Genomic DNA, 21364 nt, shown 5'->3' on the forward strand with positions numbered 1-21364 from the left:
GGGGCTGCAATTGAGGTTTCCTCCTGCAGTTTCCCCAAGATGAATCTGAAATTTAAGGTTACAACATCCGACAGCAGATTGTTAAGTGGCCAAAATTCATATTCCAGACATTCTGCTGGGGAGCCGCCGACACGTGCCCACAGAGCTCAATTATGCAGCCTCTGCGGGCGCAGGAAGAAGAGGCTGCCGTGTGGAAACTGTTGAATTCCCTGCCGGCCAAGCAGGCCAAGTACCACACCGTGGAGGCCGATCCGGGCGGTCTTGGCTTCTGCTTGTCCGAAAGGGGAGGGGGAATGAGAAGAGGCGGCCCACCGGGAAGCCCTTCGGCTTTTCCAACGCGGCCAAGATCCGCACGGCTGCCGGCTTCGCTGTTCGTAAAGCGAAAAGAAATTAGGCCCACACTGCAGCCTGGACCAAACGCCAAGGAATGGCAAGTGTCTCGATGGAAAACGGCAAGGAGGGGCTTTGGACGTGCATCTCCAGATGCCCCGTAGCAACCCTGATTTTGAATCCGTGGAGAGCTGCTGCCAGTCAGAGATGGCAACATGGGTTTAGAAGCAGAAGTACCAGGTGTTCTGCTTGGCACTCCTTGGAGGAAACGTGGATTATGATTTCTCAGAGCAGCTGTATCAAACATGTGTTGTTCTTTCTTCTGCTTCTGGAGAGCTGGGTGTGCCCTTTCCAGAGTCACGTAAGTCCAATCTGCAGGAAGGACCCGGTCTGCCCCCACCCCGGGAAAGCCTGCCCAAGAGACCTGGAGGTCCCCCTCGGTGTGCCTTTGAGCATCTGAGTCCTGCCCATTTCCTTTCTCTTAAAAAGGGGGACAGAATCAAGGAAAGAAAACAGTCAGCTTGTACCTTCTTCGAAGCTGTGGGGCCAAATGTGCCACCAGAACATTTCTACCAGTGACACCCCAGAAAATAAATTTTTACTTCTGCATCTCAAGAGAAAAATCCTGACAGCCATCGCACAAAAGGTAGGCAGCATTCCCCAGAGGTGGCCAGGGTGGAGAAAGCACTCCAGAAGTGAAGATGCACATGGTGGGCATGTCATGAGCGGAGCCAGCTGGAGCCGGGGGTCAGACTAGATGCCCTGGGAGCCCCCTTCTGACTCGCTCTGTTTCTATGTTTCTAAGAGGGTTTGTTAAGTGGATCCAGAATTTTCTGCCAGGCATTTCTTTTAAACCACGCAGCAGAGGTCTCCTTCTTGAGTCTGAAGAACTCACTATGCAGGAATTGGCAAGCTCAGAGAAAACATTTTGCATTTCATAGGAGACCATCCTAACCGAAGTGATGCCTGCAGCAACCTTTTTCCCTTTTCTTAAAAAGTGTCCCATATTTGGGGGATGAGAGGCTGAGCATGTGAACAGCAACTGCCATTCATGTTATTTCTTTTCTTTAAAATATATATATATATTATCCTTTCCAACAAAGAAATAGTGCTTATTCTCCAGGGATGCCTTTAGCATCAGGGCAGCAGAAGCAAACTCCATTTTATTCCTGCTCTCAGGAAGTGGATATGATTGAAGTGCGTTTTCAAATGCAAAGCTGCACAGGTTCAAAACATTTCTTGTTTTAATCAGGATTTGCAAAGAAGCTTTTTTTGTTTGCTGTCTCATTGAAGGAACATAGAAATAGCTGGAAAACTTGGGAGGGCGAGTCGGGCTGGTGGAGAAGCATTCTTTCGGGGTTCATCACAGGCCGTCATCTCCAGAAACCAACACCCCCAAGGCTCCCCAAAGGCCATTATCCCCAGGGTCTAAAATCGCGAGCGGAATTACCGGAGGGAGATCAGCAGCCTTCTGCCCGCTAAGCACACCCCACATGGCTTCCCACTGCGCCTTCCAGGATTGATCATTACGACCCTGTCAACTTGTGTTAAAGGCTCAAACTCGTGCAAAATGGCGCCTTGTTTGTATTATGTAACCAGACCAGTTGCAAGGCGCATGGCTTTGCACCTTCACACGTCCAGGATGTGCGCCTGATGCGGAGTCCGTGAAAGCCTGAGAAACATCCGTGGGACTTTTGTCTTAGCACCTTTGCACATTTATGCACCAAGAGCTTCCAGGGACATGCTCTGCCTCATCAATGCCAGCCCCATCGGACGAAGTCGATGGCATCCGCAAAAGGGGGTGCCAGGAAAAATAATGTGTTCTGCTCTCAGGTGCCAGAATGCTTTTTTGCTGCAATGGCCCGACGGGGCTGCCTGTCTGGAAATCGTTAAAAGAACCCACTTGCTTTTCGATACACCTGAAAACAAGGGCTTGGTTTCTGCCTCCATCCCTCTGCTTCTGGACATGACAAGTTAAGTTCTAATTTTGGCTGGGACTGGAAACATTTTAAAAAACCCAAGGCCTGTCCTGAAAATGAAATATTTGCCCGCTAACGGAAACCAGGGGAAATAAATATTTGAATAACTTAAAAAGCAATACTTTCTACAAGACAGGAAAATCATCAGAGGTAGAAAAATGGGTGTGTCGTTCCCTCTTGGGTCATTCGCAATCTTCATTTTCTTTCTGTTCCCTTGAAAAGGGGGGATAAAGGAAAGGTGCAAGCTCAAAATCCGGAGGATAGCTCCACCGATACGGGAACACAACCCTGCCGGATAAGTGGCGGCAGCTCATCCGACTGCCTAAGCCCCATGCAGAAATGAAAGAACGACAAAAGGCCCGAATCTGACCTCTGAAGATGCGATCTGGGCAGAGGGTGGGGGCGACGAAGGAAACCAGCACAAAGTGCCACGGCCGACTGGTGTCAGCCGAGTTCAGACTTAACTTCATTGCCACTCTAAACAAGCCGTCGCTGAGCCCGCGTGGTTCCCAATTTCCTTTATCCCACGTATGCGATTGATTTTGAGGAGGCTGGGACGGAGACTTGCCCTGAATCCAGACGAAAGCCGGTATGTCGGATGGTTTTTAGCAGGCAGTTAACTAGAGAGGATTTCCTAGCACCAGGTGGGAGAGGAAAGTTCAAGGGGAAGTGACGCCTAATGGGATCTCTCACGCAGGGCTGGCCCATTAGCCAGTGGAGCAAGCTGGGCCAGGAGACACCAGGGAGGGGTGGGTGAGGCCAGTCTCCAAGGGGTCCACTCGGGAGGCGGAGTTATTCGTGTGCTTGGCAGGGAGCCCTTCTCTGAGGCATTTGGTGGCATGCCGGCCTATTGTCACAGACTTATTGTAAGATTTATGAAACACAGGGCATCAAGAGATACTGGAGCAGCAGGCCATAAATCCCAATGCAAAATCAAACGAGCAATGTTGTTGAAACAGCGGTTGGAATTCTGTCCCGAAGTGGAAATGCTTGCCTGGAAAAAAGGGGTTGTGGCAAAGGTCCCAAATGTAGCAACATACACGCACTCGGAATATCGCCCTTAATTTTCAGCGGCCAGAAAGAGGACGTGAAGCAGAAAGGGGGCAAACACAGTGCGGGTGTTTCACAGTGCCGGGGCATCACAACTCCAGAGCCCCGCAAGGGTTTTCTGACCCACAAGCTAAGCTTGTGTGCTCTGCACACACAATTGTGGTGTGACCTACCACCTCTATCAATTTGCCATCCGTCCCTGAGCTAAGTGCCACTTAAAAGGTTCCAAGGGTGCCTGCAGCAAACACCAACCGCTCCCCCTGTTCACCTGAGGGTGCCTCGGCCCGTCCGCCCCCTACCATAAACGTTTGCTGTCTTGGGACTGGTGTTATGGGGTCGCTGCCCCTCTTACCCAATGGCCAAATTTGCAGCAGAGATCAGCTCAGGATCAGTGGTACCCTGAAAACGGTTTTACAGCTTGCCACCACTTGAAAGTCAAACAAACCCTTCATTAAAGTTGGATTTAAAACAAAAAAGCAGTCAAGTGAAGGAGGGCTATATGTACACACGGTTAAGCTTTATAATATTCTCCCACTCCATTGATCTGGTGTTATTTATGGCAGCTTAACGGCACAGAATATTGCCAGTCCTGTCCAATTGTGTTTCCCGGGTCTGCAGTCAACAGGATGAGCGCCTTGGAGGATTTGGGTGGGCTGCTGCACCCTGGATATGTATGGCTGCATTCTCCCAGGCTCCCTGCAGACAATCAGGAAAAGAAACCCTCTCCGAAAAGTGGGAACGAGTCAGTTCATTTCTTGAGCCAACAGAGAGGTCCGAAGAACAAATACCCCACACCTGTCAGCCCCCCAGCGCTCCACCTTCCTTCTGCACACCTCAGGGGGCCGTGAAAGGACCAGAAGGGGACGCCCAGTTGATGCCCTGGTGCGCTCTCCCGTGCTCACCTTGATGCGTCCTGTCGCATGACGCAGGGATCAAGGGCGACGTGGGGGGCGGGGGCGCCTCCAAAGGCGATAGAGGGATGGCGGGGAGCGGGACCAGGCCCAGGCAGGAGGCCTTCTCCGACCTGGATGCCTGGGGTGCACCGGTGGGGGATTTGGGATCAGAATGCTGCTTTGCAGGTGCCCCAGCACCTGCCTGCAGAAACCTTGCAGTGCACCTGGTTGCAGTAGGCCCAGCTGAGCCTTCCTCCTGAACACCTTCCTCAGATGTGCACTTTTAGTGCATGCAGGTATATATACGGGGTCTTGTTTGTTTACATTCCAAGCACACCCACGAACAGAAGGGAGAAAGGAATGTGTGTCCCTCCACCCCCTCTCACAACCCAAACCACAGGCTTTCAAAAGATGTGGGGGCAAATCAAACCCAAGCCTCGCACCTCAACCCCCTGTTGTCGTCCCCCCCGCCCCCGAAATGTTTTCACCTAAATTACTGTCTCGGAGCCTCTGTGGACCATGAACTGGGAGAATAATCAAGCGATGGGGTCAGAAGGACAGTCTGGCGGAAAAGCAGATCAGGTTTTCAATGATAGGAAGAGTCGTCTTGGATACAGACTGCAGAAAGTCTGCGGTTTTCGCCAAGAAACTTCTTCCCCAGTTTTCTCCTTTGCAGAAAGCCACCTTTCATGATCAGAAACAAGTAAGGACAACGGACCAGCACCGCCCCCGTCCTCGTGCATTGACCTTCAGAAAGGTTTGCAGTTTTGCTGCAAGAACTTTAGACATGCGGCTTTCCACACCCCGTGACAAGGAAGGGAAAACACTGTAATAGTTTTCAGCACTTTTTCTTGGAGAAAACCATTTGGGACTTTTAAAACACACCGGCTCCAAAAGAGCAACACCCTTATGAAGAAAGGTTACAACAGCTGAGGCTCATTAGATTAGGAAAAAAAATAGAGGAGACTTGATTGGAATATATAAAATTATGCATGGCGTGGTAGAAGTGGTTATGTAATATTCATGTACGAGTGGAATCCAGGGTCACCCGATGCAGCTGAATTGTGGGAGATTCAGAACAAATAAAAGTTCTGCCCACTACAGAGTTCTGCTCCACAAGATGCTACTTGGGACTGGTTGGAAAGGGGATTGGGGAAATTTCAGGAGGAGAAAATGCCCAGTCCTTACTAGTCTGGATGGCCTTGTATTACCTCTGCTTTCTGAAACAGGGCACTTCTGCACAGCCATGAATGGGGAACATCAGTGAGACGGTACCATTACATACATTCTACTCATGGGCTTCTTCCCCACAGGTTGGCCACGGGGAACAAGATGGCAAGCGAAGGAGGCCTTTGGTCCAGTCCAGTGCAGCTCTTACGCTCTTAGACGTGTGAACCGCTTAAGAACACAGAAACAGAGCGAGTCAGGAGGGGTCTCCCAGGCCATCTAGTCTGACCCCCGGCTCCAGCCGGCTCCGCTCACGACATGCCCACCATGTGGACGTCCAGCCTATCCTTGAACACCCGCACCGATGGGGCCTCAACCACCTCCCGTGGAAGCCCATTCCACACCCTCGGGGTCCCGACCATCAGGAAGTGCTTCCTGGCATCCAAATGGAACCTTGGCTCCCTGCGCTTGGCTCTGTCGGAGTGCGTCCTGCCCTCCTCTGCAGGGAGAACAGGCTTCTGCTGGGGAGCATCCTTGTGTGGAGAGGGGCCCTATCCTTTGCAGGATCAGGGGTGTGGAGCAACAGCTTCTCAAGACGAGCTGGAAGAGCCGCTGGGCTCAGCACCACATGCCCAAATTTTTGTTGCAAGGAACCCAGGTCTGGTTTTCTTCATGTCTCCCAAGAGCAAGTGGCCAACAGCCAAGTCTCCCTTCTGTTTCCTAGATCTTCGGTAAGCATAGCTGGTTCCTAACAGTACTGCAACCTTTTAATCCCAGAGTGTACGAGGGGTTAGGGTGGGAGTTACAAGGAGCCAGGGTAGGCACCTGAGGTCCCCAGGTGGCCTGGATTTGGATCCCCATCCCGAGGTTCAGGGTTTGCTTTAATCTACTAACTAGTTAGAACACCCTTCTCCAACCTGGGGGCCTTCAGAGCCATTTGAACTGCAACTCCCAGAATTCCCACCCAGTAGGGCCATTGACTGGGAATTCTGGGTGTTGCAGTCCAAATGTGTCTGGGGAAGGCTGGGATAGATTTAATTACTTCAAAACCTCCCAAAAGACTAAAACAACCCACCTGGTTGGCCAAATAGCACAACTCTGCTAATTGTTTTTAATAAGAATTAATAAAGCTGAGATGCTGACAGCAAAGGGGCACCCACCTTCATTCTCCCACAGACAGGAAGACTTTTTTAATGGGATTCAGACACACAAAACAGTGAAGTTTGTTCTTCAAAGTAACTGTCTCATTCATACACACATGCATACCAATTTTGCACAAAACAGATTTAACCCTTCCAGCACAGAACATGGGCAGAGCGCAGCACCAGCTGGGGAGAATCTCCAGGTGCTCCTCTCAAAGAGGCAAAGCGGGGCAGGTACGCGAGGGTGGAGCAAGTCGCAGCTCCGCCGGGAGCCAACACAGCTAGCAGAGATCAGGATGCACCAGCAGAGGCGGCCGCGCTCGCTCCACAGCTGCAGGGATCGACTGAGCGCTCCAGGCCATTTTATGGCCCCCATAAATACTTGTGGTGCAACAGGCATAACCATGATATTCACACCCATAAAAGCTGCTTTACTGGGTGCTGCGGAGCAGTAATAATGGCTATTAGGTATCGTTTCTGTAAATTACATAAAAGTCTGCAAAAGGAATTATAGGGCTCTAAAACTATACCTAAAAGCAATTGTCATCCAATAACACGAAGGAAACTGATGAAACACCTTCAGTATCATAAAGTACGATGCCCAACACCAGCTCCAAATGAGCTCAGGTAATTGCCATTAAATCAACGGCATTTGCCCCCATTGGTGGCATTTCCTGTCAACCAAGAAATGCTTACCCATAGTTTTGCCATAAATGAGAAAGCGAGAAAGAAAGAAGGCGAGGAGGAGAAAGAGAGAGAGAAAGGGGCAGAGAGAAAGAGGGAGGGCACCTACCTTTCCAGCTCGTATTCCTTCATGCCGGGTCTGATAGCCTTCATCACCTGTGGTCACAAACATGAAACACCCTAAGCAATTTGGGAATTCTTCACACAGTAGACCTGGAAAGGGACTCGCTCTTGCATTGACCTGAAGGCAGGTTTCTCAATCGTGCAGGGTTCCCAGTCATATGGACCGTCCAGGTATGCCCGCCTGTATACCTGCAGAAGTCCCCTGCAGATGTTCTCACTACAGCAGAGCTGGGCAGGAATCGCAGCACGGGCCTCCTCCACACTTCACTCTCACAGCCGTGCGGGGTCGGGCCAATGGTCCACCCAGGCGCCCAGGGGCGAAGCAGCTGCCCCCCGATCCCTCCAGCAGGATGGGTGCAAGACCCCCTCCTGCCCAAGCCCCTCAGCAACTGGCGTGTGCAGCCCTTGTCACAGGCAGTCACATCTACTGTACGCCTTTTCCCTTACTCAGAGTAGGTTCAGGAAGCCTGTTTTTCACACGCTCCTGTTGATTTAAGTGGATGTTCAGCACAAAACTGCACATGCTCAGAAGCTGTTTGTCTTTAACAGCTTCCTTCAAGCCTATCAGGAGTGCAGAAGCCATCGGAAAGCCTGGAGCGGCGGCAGCTGAGCAAACAGAAGTGTTAGCTGTGCTCATCACAGCGAAAGGAACTTACAGGCCGTCTTAAGGCATCCCCAGAATAAGACCAGCGGTCCCAGAGTCCCAAATGCCCGACTCTCACTGCTGGGGGCAGTTTCTACAGGGGAAAATATCAAATATCTATCTATCTATCTATCTATCTATCTATCAAAACTTTTATATGCCGTCCCATATGCGGGGCATCTCAGGTCAGCCCACAATCAATAAAATCAAATGCCTTAAAAACAATCTAACAATAGATAACATATAAAACACAACTGTAGCATTAAAATACTAATTTTTAAAATAATGGTTGAATAAAAAGGTTTTGACCTGGCGCTGAAAAGAGTACCGTGGTACCTCGGCTCACGAATGCCTCAGTTCACAACCAAATCGGGTCACGAACAAAAATTTCAAAGAAAAATTGGACTCAGGTCACGAACTATGCATTGGGTGTGGACCGCGATCACGGCCGTCTGCCCAGCCCCCAGCCCCCCCCCCCCCCCGGGGGGGGATGGCCGTGATCGTGCTGGGGCCGGGGGGGGGGGTGGCCACGATCTTCGTTGCTCTTTGTCACTTTGCTTCACATTTTTCTCATTTAAAAAATGGTTACAGAACGGATTAACCTCATTTACATCGACCCTAATAGGGAAATTTGACTTGGCTCACGACCAGTTTGGGTCACAACCAGAGTCCTGGAACGGAGCAAGTTCGTGAGCCAAGGTGCCACTGTATAAGCTCAGTGCCAGGTGAACCTTGCCAGGAAGCGCATTCCATAATCTGGGCACCACCGCAGAGAAGGCCCTACTCCGAGTAGATGCCCTTTTCACCTCCGTCGGGGAGGGTTCCCGGAGCAGGGCCTCCCTCGAAGAGCTTAGGGGGCGTGAGGGCGTGTAGGGAAGGAGTGGGCGCCAAGTGACTGAAGCCCCCACAGCTCCGAGAAGGTGCGGAACAAGCACAGGGAAGAGAAGCGGGAACGGCCGCATGCTGCGCATTAAGGCACCGCTTACCTGGAGCGCAGGGGAGCCTTCAAAGCCAAGACTGTCATACTAAGCCGGCTCCCACAAATGTAGGAGGGGGGTTTTAATAAACCACCACCTGGCACCGGGGGGGGGGGGCACTTGCACGATCCCCTCTGCCTAGCGCAGCTGGCCGTGATGTTCAAATCTGGGGAGCTGGAGTGGTTGGCAAGAAACTCAGCTGGGGAGGGCTCTGGGCTGGCCTGTGACCCGCACCGGCTGCCCCCCCTCCCCGGGTTCAAGTCAGTTTCTCTGGGCGAGGGTAATGACCCACGTCCGGCCCACACAGGGCTTGACTGCCCTTCTTAACCTGCTTGTGCGCTGACAGCCAGCCCAGAGCGGCTCGCGAGAGCAGCTTCAAGGCGAGGTCCTTGGGCCACGTTTCTGAATTGGCTGAGCCTGTTTGCATATATCCGCAGAAATTATGGATTAACCAAGGGTTTGATTCACACAGGCTGCTTCCGCTCCGCATATGGCCACGGGTTGTTGAGTGACAGGCAAAAACAGACAGGCGGGTTGCTTGTGGGTCAAATTACCCAAAGTTAACCTGAGAATTCACTTAGGGCTACTAAGCCTAAAGCCAACACAAAGTGCCCCCATCTGCACGTCTGGCAAATGCGGCCGACTGAGCGCTGATTGCCCAGAGCAGGCACTGACCCAGCAGCTCCTGCCTGGGGCACCCCCGACTGTGATGGGTGTGTGGGAAACAGCCCGTTCGGCCGCGATGGCTGCGCTGGGGAAGGCGCGCTTATGCCTGCGGTACCCGGGCGCTTGGCCCACGCCTCCAGCGAGCTCATCCTTCCACAGGAAGGGGTCCTCCAAGGGTGTGTCTCCAGAAACCGGTGTGGGCTGTGGGGAAACACCGGGAGGGAGAGGAAGGCAAGCCGGAGCACTCCTGCTGCGCGGGATACCTCCACTCTCCAAGGGGCCTTCCTTCTCGGAGTGTTTCAGGCCCACGCCGCTCCCCACGCATCAAGAGCAAGTTCAAGGGCGATGCAAGGTGCAGGACAGGATTCTATTAAGAGGAACATTATCTTCCTAATTCCATTCCAGCTCCTCCATTACTTTATTACTAAGCAATTCTGATAGCGGCGAACATTTTTTTGAAAAACTACTGTTACACAAAGAGCAAAAAAATTATTATCTGTAAGAGATCCATTACCTCTTTATGAGCTTCACTAGAGATTTTATTGGTGTAGCGGAGGACTTCCAACTCCATGTCCGTCTTAATCACACGGCTTCAAAAGGGAAAGAGAGGAAAATCAGGTTAGTAATTCCCCCTACAGCTCAGCAATGATTAAATCGAGAGCACGAAGAATAGCCAGGTAACCTAATTGGCAAACCTATTGAAGAGCAGATGGGTTAAGAAAGCAGCAGGCTATTATGCCTTTGCGGCAAATAGGGGGCATTAGGAAATGAAATGTTTGCTCGGCATTCATTTATCCGAGAGGAGGCCAGGAAAGGTACTGGCAATATAGTGGGTTGGGTCCCCCCAAGTGCAGCGCACGTACGTTCCCTCGGGGGGCAAAGGGAGGCAGAGGAGAACGCCCGGTGTGGAGATGGGCACTTGGTGCCTGCCAGATGCTTTGGATGCCAGCTCCCTTCAGCCTTGCCCACCGCAGCGAGTAGTCCTAGATGCCAGGAGCTGCAGGACAAAACTTCTGGAGGGCACAGGTTGCCAGGCCTCGGTTCTGAGGGGGAGCAGAGGTCCACCGGTGGACCGTCGAAAACTGCGGCTGCTTGCGCAGGAAGCCAGATCCAATGGACGAGGAGGCACCAGACATGCGCTTCCAGCACCTGAAGCTGATTCTCAGACTCCTTTAGCAGACCGGCTGTGCTTGGAGGGTGCTAAGAGGCAGCAAATGGACTTCTGCTTTGGAATCTGAACATACCAGTGGACGTGGCGATGCTAGTGCTCAGTTTGTAGGAGGACAGACCAGACAAGACCAAAGTCAGCACCGTAAGGACCATATTATTACCGATGTGCTTATCAAGATCCGCATGAAAATTATGCGTTGCTTCCCATCGTCTTGAAGTGGCTTAGTTACAGACCCCCTTCCAGAAGGAATATAACACAAAAATATACCACTATAAGCCCTATTCCAGCACAATAATACAGTATCGTTATCAAACACGAGAAAATCAATCCAAACGCAATGTAATGCAACGCATGTTCATCCAGAAAGCACCAACCTGTCGCTCCATCCTGCCTCTCACAGCCTAGAATGGCTGAACCACAAAGAGGCAGCCCACAACCACTGGACTGCAATGAGGGCCGCAAAGCATGCCAAAAATTTGGCAAAGTGTGTGCTGGAACTGCCGATGGATCCTTAAATCCATCGGCTCACCGAATGATTTTTCAATATCAGAGGCAGTGCACAGGTGAGGGAAAGGTGACCCTTCCACAAATTAAAGGCACGCCAAGAGCAAGGCGGCGGGTTTTACGTGCGTGCATCTACACCCGTGACATTTCAACCCCCAGCGGCTCTCTTTGCAGGCCGAAGAACAACAGACGGTGACCTCCTGGTCAAAGCTGGCTACCGCTGCCCAATCTCTGCTCAGGAGCTTTCGGTGCAGTTTGGGCACCCGACATTCCGTCACGCACGCTCAGTCACGGCACCCGCGGCACAGTTTCCAGAGAATCTTCACACGCACATTTCCATGGGGCAATTTTCTGATGCTCTCCAGCACAATCTAACTGGACATTTATTACTGCCCACCTAGTAAACCAGGCTTTAGAAAAGTATTCTGAGTTACTTTTTGGCCCCAGTGCTGCCCGATACTTGATCCAAAATACGTGAGGGAGGAAATGAAAACACACGGAACAGGATTCAAATCTTAGGATATGTTACAAGCTGGACACGAATTTTGAAAAGCTCAAATACAAAAGTGGGCCCTGCTCTTCTATTGTTTATCTCGAAGGGGGAAAAGTGTGCCAACAGAGAACGGCTGGCTGGCTCGCTCATGAATCGCAGCAACAGGCCCAACATGCTGACCAGCACCCACCTGCTCCTCTCCGGCTCCGTTCTCGGGGCCCTTCAGGTTCACCATCTATTGGCTGCACTGGCTGCATGAAGCACAGATATTATTCAATGCTGTGTTCTCGTATATCTGCTAGGAATAATCCTCCGGGAAGCATCCTCCTTCTCCATTTTGTTTCTGCACAGCCCAACGGCCAAACTTTCAGGGAAGCTCAACTGTTCATGCAGAAACTCCAGAAACTATTACGCTGGAGCTGCCGTTCTTGGCTCACGCTGCACTGGCGACTGGCATCCGTTCGGAGTTACCGATGGAAAAGCAATACGTTGGAAAACACAGTACCAGAGAAAGCTCTGCCCACGCGAGAGATGCTGATGTAGGTCCTCACACAGTGGCAGTGCCTGGGAACTGTCCATGTGAAGTGGATGCAAACACACATGGTCATCCGTGAGTTGTTCAACCCCCAAACAACCCAGATTCTGGGTTTGGATGTGAGAACCACCAATGGTCGTTAGCCGAAAGCAACAAGCATGTGCCAGGCCACACACACACTTGCTGTCACTCAGTTCCAGCCACCCAACAACCTTATCAATTGTTGCTGCAGCTGCTGCTAAAAGCTTTCCTAACCCATCCACTACCAGCGTCTCGGGATGGCTTACAAAAAATGAGTCGCTGCATGCAGATCGGCCCTTGTGACTGCAGCTGGGAGGGGACACACGTGAAGCTCTGTGAACGCACGCACCCAGACATGGCTACCTTTCCACGTGAGACTTTCCAGGTAAACTCTGCATTCAAGGGAAGGGGAGGCCCAGGTCGCCTCCATGCACGTGCTTTGACTGACTGAATGGGATTTCAGTTCAAAGTACATAGAATCGTTTGATGGAAATGCACGACGTCGGCTGGTTAATCACTATATCTGTGTTAGCAGGCAGGACTTTTCCTCCTTGGCCTGTAATGGCTGGCTATTCCCCTCGATATTTTGCTAGTCACACCACCTCTTTTATGGAACCAGCCAGCAATATAAAGATATCCTTGATGCAGTTTCATTGCACTCTTCCCCGAGGATTAAGGCAATTTTTTTAGGGAGGCCCTGGCTTTTAATATGGCTGCTCCCTGCTATTTCTCAAGTTACAGAACTGAAAGCCCAAGTACACTAATGGAATACGAATGACTTTTTGCCTGAAGCCATCAAATCCACTGGGTTATTGCAGCGAGCTTTGCAAAGGTAGCAGACAGAGAAGAAGAAATATATCTCCGTACATTGTTTTGGCTCAGAACTGTATTAAATTTATGAACCTCTAGATGAAGAGTTTCACAAAAATCAAAAGCTCGCACGTCATTCGATGAAAGCTGGGGCAGCGTAACATGGTGACGGGGCGAGGATGGAAGCAAGCGTCTTCATGGCCGGCATCCCGAGATGGCAAGGCAAACTTCTCCAGACACTGAGCCGTGGAGAGGGGGACGCCTTCCACAACCGGATTTTGCCCTGAACTGTTCTCGGTTCCCTCCAGAACCACCTCCGAGGACGGGGCAACCTGCAGACAACCTCGGTGAGCAGTCGAAAAGGGAGCAGCAGCGAGCAAAAGCATGGTCACTTTTGTACTTCGGATTTTGCCAGTGGTACAGGGCAGTCATGCGTGGACGCGACACAAATTCCGCTCGCCTCCGCTTCTTGAATATTTCAACAGGTCCTCGGTGAGAAATGCACAGGACCTAACGGTCACAGGCATAGAGCGCCTCGCACCCCTGGAAGGACACGGCTGCTAATGGCACAGTAATTGCTGCCAAGGTGAGCAGTCGGGGCCCATGCCAGCACGATCGGCGGTCAGCGAGAGCGTGCTTGCCGAGACCCACCGTGAGCATTAAGAACCCGAAGGCACCTCCCGTTCTAGTAGCTGGATGGCATTTTGCTCACAGAAGCATCTCCGTAGCACAAGAACTGCTTTTCCTGTTCTCTGGAGCATATATATTAAAATCAATTTTATTGCAAATTCAGACTAGCTGGGCAGGACGGAGAAATATTAATGCTTTAAACTCAATAAAAATGGTAATAGTGCTGACCTCTCTCATAACGTTATTGTGAGGATATCATAAAAATGCAATATTCAGTTTAGTATTCTCCCTTCTTGTTGTTGCTTTTGTTTTTATTATTACTGATTTCAGTTCTATTAGCGGAATCAAGCTAGGAGGTTTACAACAGCACATAAAGTACAATAAAAGGAAGGTAACAATAACAAACGTCATTAGAACTACAAGAAAACATCTAAAAGCCAAATTTAAAGCCACCTTTAAAAAACGACACCAGCTAAGTCAAATTAAGTACCAAACCTGGGAAGCTGCTGCCGTAATGCCTCACCATGAGATTAGCTAAGGAAACGCTCCGTCACAGAGGGCAGTGTCACCCGAGCGCCAAGCGGACCATGCCGCCGCTGCCAGTCCGGCCAAGCGAGGGTCTGTTCCATCGCTGGGCAGCCACCAAGAAGGCCCTTCCGCTTTTTGCCAGCAGGCACGCTTCCTCGGAGTGGCGACCAGCGGCAGCCCCAGAACTCGGCCACCAAGTAGCTCAGCAAGTGGCCATCACCTTACAGGTGGATGCTGCATTTTGTCACAGCTGCGAGTCCGAGTTTTTGGCGAGTGCGCCCAACAGCTGAATCGAGCCCTGCCGCATAAGCAGCATGCGCCTTGCACATCACGCATGGCAGCCTGAGCGTGCGCTGCTGCACACCATGTGGAAGCAGCTTGCCAAGGTGCACCGCCACGAGTCCACGCACGCTTGCGCCCACCCCCTCGGCCTGGCCCGCTTCCTGAGGCAGGGCCGAGCACAAGACGGCCTCCACCCACACCGCGGGCCAAGCCTGCAGAGCTGCGCCCCAAGACGCGTTTCGGGCCCGGCCCCTGAGGAAAGCAGGCCGTGGGACGGCACGTGTGCACGTCGGGCCACCGCGTGCAGAGCAGGTGCTGAGCCACCAACCCCCATCGCCCACGCTCCAGCTCCAAACCAAAACGCACCTCCCACAGCCTGCCTCAAGCAGCGGCAACCCTCCCACCCGCGGCCGGGTCAGTCTGGCCACACGTGCAGAGCGCAAGCGACCGCAGGCGGCCCAGGAGTCCCCAGAGCGACGCAGCCGTCGTTTTTCTCCATCACATCTCGGTCCGGCCACAGTGACAAAGCGGGAGCGCAGGTGGGCACCGCTCACCTGCCTGCAGAACCGTTTTCCAGATGAATGCCAAGATTTCAACAGGGACACCATTCATCCCGGCGCCGTCTCCGTGCCGTGATTAGATTTCAGCTCGGACAAAATGATTTATGTAGAAAGAGTCATTACCGCAAGCACTCGCAGGCATGCCGGCACAACCACGGTGAGACGAAGGGAAATGCTGATCCTGGCGGAGGCAAGAAGTAAGGTCGCGACGTGCCTTCTAATGCCGTTCATACTTCCAAAGACACGTGCGTTGCTGCCCCCAGCTGCCCTTTGGAGCTCAGGAGTAATTATGCAGAGTCCAGAGACTCAAACTTGTATTGGAAAGGGAGGGACGAGGAGGAGAAGCCGAGCATCTTCAGCCGCCAAATTCCTTTCCTTTCCCCACTGTCACATTCCACAGTGGGCACCAGGAAGACCGGCAGACCGGCACTGGAGCTGGAGCCTCCGGTCCTTTTCCCACACGGTCAATCCCCTCGTCTCCAGAACTAGTTCCCTAGAGGGCGACACCCCCTCCCTTTCCGGGTGCTCCACAGCCTTTCAGCAGGCACTGATCGCCTAGTTTCCCAGCCATGGGGCAAGTTCTCCCCACTGCAAGGGGGCAATCCGGACTCAGTCTGAGAGGTCGAGAGAACAAGGGATTCGCATTTCCAAGACCACACGCGATGCCACAACCTCAGCGGTGAGCTTCCCCGCTTGGATCTCCCCCCTTCCCAGCTACACTGTGTTTGCTTTTGCCTCGCGTGGCATGGTAAAGGCAGCCGGTCGGTGGCTAAAGGACTGTGTCTGCACCCATATATACCTCCCCACCCCCTCATATCAGCTCAGGAGGCCCTTCGACGAGAGCCACCCCCCCAGGGAGAGGAGAAGGGTGGCAACGGGGTGAGGTGCCGTTCCTGCTGCTGCTCCGCATCTTTGGAACTTCCTCCCTGGGGAAATTCGCCCGGTGCCACCTCTGTTTTCCTTTTGGCGCCAGGCAAAGACACATCTTTTCAGGATTTTTTTTTAACATTTAGCCTGCATGCTGTGGCCCTTTCTAATTGCTTTTACAGATGTTTAATTCATTATGTTTTGATTGGTTTTTAATGTGTTTTTACCCCTGCTATGCATTGTTTTATGCATTGTAAGCCACCCAGGAAGGCCATGGCAATTAAAGGCAGCCTATAAATACATGTAAATTAATTAAATAAATAAATAAAGCTTGGGTAGCATCTCCACTGCATTTTAAGGCACCCATGACTGGACTCACTCGAAAGCCCTTCAGAAAAGAACTGTTCCAGCATGTCTTCTGAAAGAATTGAGATGGACTAACCAGACCATCATTCTGCAGGTTTTCAATTTCATATCATCCTCTAGGGAATGAAGTTTGCTTTCAAAACCGCAGCAGAGGTGCGACATAGGTAGGAGGAGGGTGTCAAGGGGTCAAAAAGCAAGACTCCGAGGAAGAGGGCTCCTGACAACCCGTGTTCCAGCTGCACCCCCAGCTCCCCGTGTGAGCCGCCATCGTTCTCGATAGCCAGACTGGGGTGTTCCAGCGTGGTGCAGGCTCCACCCTCTTGCCCCCAGCCCTGGAAGATGTGTTAAGTCACGGCTTCAATTTCTCATTCTGTGCAAGCGTCAACATCTTCCTGTCAGCGAACAGGTCTCATTAATTCTCAAGAACTTGAAAGGAGGGCAACCGCGGTGTGAACTGCTCTTGCTAATGAGATGATCTTGAGGCAGTCCATGCCACTGCTCCGGGAGCTCGTGCGTCGGCTGCCATCGCAGGCTTCGTTCACAGAGCCACTTTAGAACCAAGGTCTTTCCACCGCGTTGCCCACGGGCTCCGAAGTGCCTGCAACCACCTCTCTCGGCACTCACCGAGCTCCTGGCCCGGCCTTGCCTTTTGCTGTTGGTTCTTCAGCATAATTACTTTTTTTACAAGAAGATTACAGAGCAGCATGCTGCCTTCGGGAAGAAGCCCGGTACTCTTGGCCTGGGCCCTCCAAGGATACCTGCTCAGCTCCAATTACCTGAACGCACTGGCCCATTCTGAGATAGACCAAGTGGGAGGAGGCACACTTCCCAGCCCAACGAGAACCGAGACTAAGCCACCATCGCTTCATCATCAGTGGAACCTGAGCTCAAGGGAATCACAGCCCGACAGTCCTGTCTGTTCATTTCACATGGCGTTTCCCTGCCAGGCATCGGAAAGCCTACCAAAACCACCAGCCACTGTCTGTCGGTCAAAATATGCCTTCATGCTCCTTAAGATGGGCAGGGGAGGTCTTACTCGGGGAACCCTCCTTGAGGGAGGTACGGAGGGCCTTCTCTGCGGTGGCACCCAGACTATGGAACATGCTCCCCGGAGAGGTCTGCCTGGTGCCTACTCTCTACTCCTTCTGGCACCAGGTGAAGATCTATTTAATCTTCATTTTAACAACTAATACTATTTTATTAATATTACTAATTGATATACAGTTGCATTTTTAGTTTTATTACTTTTATTAATTAAGAGAGGATATATTGTGGAAAGTTTGATGTTATTTATAATATTATTATGTATTTTGGAATATTATTTGTGTAAGCCATCCTGAGGCTCTCGCAAAGGACGGCATACAAATGTCTTAAATAAATGTCGGAGAGGTGCGCCTGGTGCAGAGTCTATATTCTTTTCAGCGCCAGGTCAAAACCTTTTTATTTAATCACTATTTTAAAAATTAGTATATTAATCATTTTGAACAGTTGCTTTGATTTTGTCTTTTATGTATTTTTTACTGAATTATGTCATTTATAAATGTGATTTTTGTTGTTGTTGTTAGTCGCTAAGTCGTGTCCGACTCATCGCGACCCCATGGACAACATTCCTCCAGGCCTTCCTGTCCTCCACCATCCCCCAGAGTCCACCTAAGCTCACACCAACTGCTTCAGTGACTCCATCCAGCCTCCTCATCCTCTGCCGTCCCCTCCTTCTTTTGCCGTCAATCGTTCCCAGCATTAGGCTCTTCTCCAGGGAGTCCTTCCTTCTCAGTAGGTGCCCAAAGTATTTGAGCTTCATCTTCAGGATCTGGCCTTCTAAAGAGCAGTCAGGGTTGATCTCCTCTAGGACTGACCAGTTTGATCGCCTTGCGGTCCAAGGGACTCACAGGAGTCTCCTCCAGCACCACAATTCAAAGGCCTCAATCCTTTGGCGCTCGGCCTTCCTTATGGTCCAACTTTCACAGGCATACATTGCAACTGGGAAAGCCATAGCCTTGAATACACGCACTTTTGTCGGCAGGGTGATGTCTCTGCTTTTTAGTATGCTGTCTAGATTTGCCATAGCTTTCCTCCCCAGGAGCAAGCGTTTTTTAATTTCTTGGCTGCAGTCCCCGTCTGCAGTGATCTTGGAGCCCAAGAAAATAAAATCTGTCACTACCTCCATTTCTTCCCCATCTATTTGCCAAGAAGTGAGAGGACCAGATGCCATAATCTTAGTTTTCTTAATGTTGAGTTTCAAGCCAACTTTTGCACTCTCCTCCTTCACCCGCATCAAGAGGCTCTTTAGTTCCTCTTCACTTTCTGCCATGAGAGTGGTATCATCTGCATATCTGAGGTTGTTGATATTTCTCCCGGCAATCTTAATTCCAACTGGTGATTCATCTAGGCCCACCTTTCTCATGGTGTGCTCTGCATATAAGTTAAATAGGCAGGGTGACAGTATACAGCCTTGCCAAACTCCTTTCTCAATTTTGAACCAATCAGTGGTTCTGTGTCCAGTTCTCACTGTTGCTTCTTGACCCGCATATAGGTTTCTCAAGAGACAAATAAGATGGTCTGGTACTCCCATCTCTTTAAGAACTTGCCACAATTTGTTGTGATCCACACAATCAGAGGCTTTAGCATAGTCAATGAAGCAGAAGTAGATGTTTTTCTGGAGTTCCCTATCTTTCTCCATGATCCAGCGTATGTTGGCAATTTGATCTCTAGTTCCTCTCCCTTCAAAATCCTGCCTGTACTTCTGGTAGTTCTCGGTCCACATACTGCTGGAGCCTAAGCTTGTAGGATTTTGAGCATCACTTTGCTAGCATGTGAAATGAGTGCAATGGTGTGGTAGTTTGAACGTACTTTGGCACTGCCCTTCTTTGGGATGGGAATGTAAACTGACCTTTTCCAATCCAGTGGCCACTGTTGAGTTTTCCAAATTTGCTGGCATATTGAGTGTAGCACTTTTACTGCATCGTCTTTTAGGATTTTGAATAGCTCAGCTGGAATACTGCCGCCTCCACTAGCTTTGTTGTTGCTCAGACTTCCTAAGGCCCATTTGACTTCACATTCCAGGATGTCTGGCTCGAGGTCAGTGACCACCCCATCGTGGTTTTACTGTATTTCAATTTTATGTATTGTGAGCCATCCTGAGATGCCAAGGCATAAAACTTACAAAAGTTTAAGTAAATAAATAAAATAAAATGCAATTGGCTGCTGGCTTAGCAGAGCTGAAGTGGCCTTAAGAAGCCTCCGACCAGCATGGGGCGTCAACCTGCCAAGTCACGGTTGGAATCGTCTTGGCAGGCATACTTGCAGGGTGGAAACAGACCTGACAAAACATGGGGAGCGGGGAAACCCAGGCACCTGTCCCAGCTTCCTCCCTTCATGGCACGCAGAAATGGAATGGCTGGATGGCACGAGATGTGTTTCTCTGCCCTCTGACCCCCCGCCATTAGGCGTTGCCCGCGAGCACAGGGAAATGACAGGCGGAAACTGGCCCATTAGCCCACGCAAGAGCAGGAAGCAAGAAAAGGCACGCCAGTCCTCACAACATTGGCTTGTGGCCATCTGTTCAAGGCAGAAGACTTTTCTTCTCCAACAACAGAAAATTGCCCTTAACAGCCACCTTGTTGGGGGGAGGGGGGAAACCATAACAATTACGAAATTTCACCGCCGCATAGCACTTCGGAACTGGGATGCGCCCGGGTCCTCTTCTGCTAATGCCAGAGCCCACTGGCATTCAAGTGTAATTAAAAAGAACATCCATAATTTGCCAGTGAAATGCATTAGAATTAACGCTTTTAAAATGAATCCCAAAAGGAGGCAGAAATAGTGTGACATTTATATAACATTACCCGCTCTGCCAGACATTCAGTTAATACTTCTTCCGTTAGTCACTGCTGTAGTGGAAATTATAATGAATGTATTTGTATTTGTACCTACGCCATGATGAACACTAATGAATTTTTCAGTAAATTGACAAGAACGGTGTCAGCACCGTCTCATTTCTCTTTCTCGCGCTATTACGACCGGGTGGGTTTGCACCTAACCAGCAGCCAAAATGCTTCTGCGTGCTGACAAACGGGGCACAAGCAAATATTCTGCAGGGGGCGGAGGACCAGATCCACCCCACTGGCTTCTCCTACTCACGGGTGCAATTGACCAAACCAGGGAACCTTGTCCCACGTGCCTTTAGCTTTCTTTTCTCCACCTCCCAAGCTGGAGAGCAAATCTGGCCCAATTCTCTGCGGTGGCACCCTGACCGTGGGACACGCTCCCCAGGGAGGCTCGCCTGGCGCCAACATCTCTTTCCTTTCGGCATCAGGCGAAACCCTTTTTATCCTCCCGGTACTTTAGTGGTTTTATTTTTATTTAGTGGTTTTATATTTTAACACAGGATACTATGCAACTGTTATCCTTATTTCTATTCTTACCTTATTGTATTAATCTGTTGTCAACTGTTCCAAGACGTATGTGATGGGGCGGGATAGACACGTTTTAAATAAACGAATAAATTCAATGCAGTTCCCACCAGGGTAGGAGAGCACCATGCCAAGACCCCAGGGTTGGCTATGAGGCTCAGCCAGGGGTACAGTGCTGGCTGAGGTGAGGTGCAGCGGCAGCGAGGGGGCCACACCTCACATCCTCCGCACCCCCCCTCCTCCTCCTGGATGGAAGCGCTGCCCAGCTGCACGGCGCTCCCAGTGCAGAGAGAGAAACTCGCCTGGCAATGGGAGAAACGGTTCCTCCCCATCCCACTCAGGATGGGTGTGTGTGGGGAGTGAGAAGGACGCAGGCATTCGGGGTTTGCTCTCCAGAGTGGCTGGCTGGGCTGCAGAAGAATCCCAGTCGGGATGTGGGGCGGGATGGGATGGGACGGGACGGGACGGGAGGAGGCTGGAGTGGACAGGACAGGCCAAGTCCCAGCCCTGAAAGGTGTGGGGGTGCTTATG

General features: G+C 51.1%; 1 protein-coding gene across 2 annotated transcripts in view; it reads right to left on the reverse strand.

The window, feature by feature from the left end:
* The window catches only part of PEPD (peptidase D), a 125332-nt gene that overhangs the window by 63744 nt on the left and 40224 nt on the right, over positions 1-21364 (reverse strand). For both annotated transcript variants that reach the window (XM_044433985.1, XM_044433984.1), the window contains exons 8-9: positions 10169-10244; positions 7355-7401 (exon numbers count right to left, since the gene is read on the reverse strand). In XM_044433985.1, the coding sequence (XP_044289920.1) occupies positions 7355-7401; positions 10169-10244 (123 nt within the window). The remainder of the gene's footprint in view (positions 1-7354; positions 7402-10168; positions 10245-21364) is intronic.

This window comes from Varanus komodoensis, unplaced genomic scaffold (genome assembly GCF_004798865.1).
Source record: "Varanus komodoensis strain SLA01 unplaced genomic scaffold, ASM479886v1 scaffold27, whole genome shotgun sequence".
Taxonomy (NCBI): domain Eukaryota; kingdom Metazoa; phylum Chordata; class Lepidosauria; order Squamata; family Varanidae; genus Varanus; species Varanus komodoensis.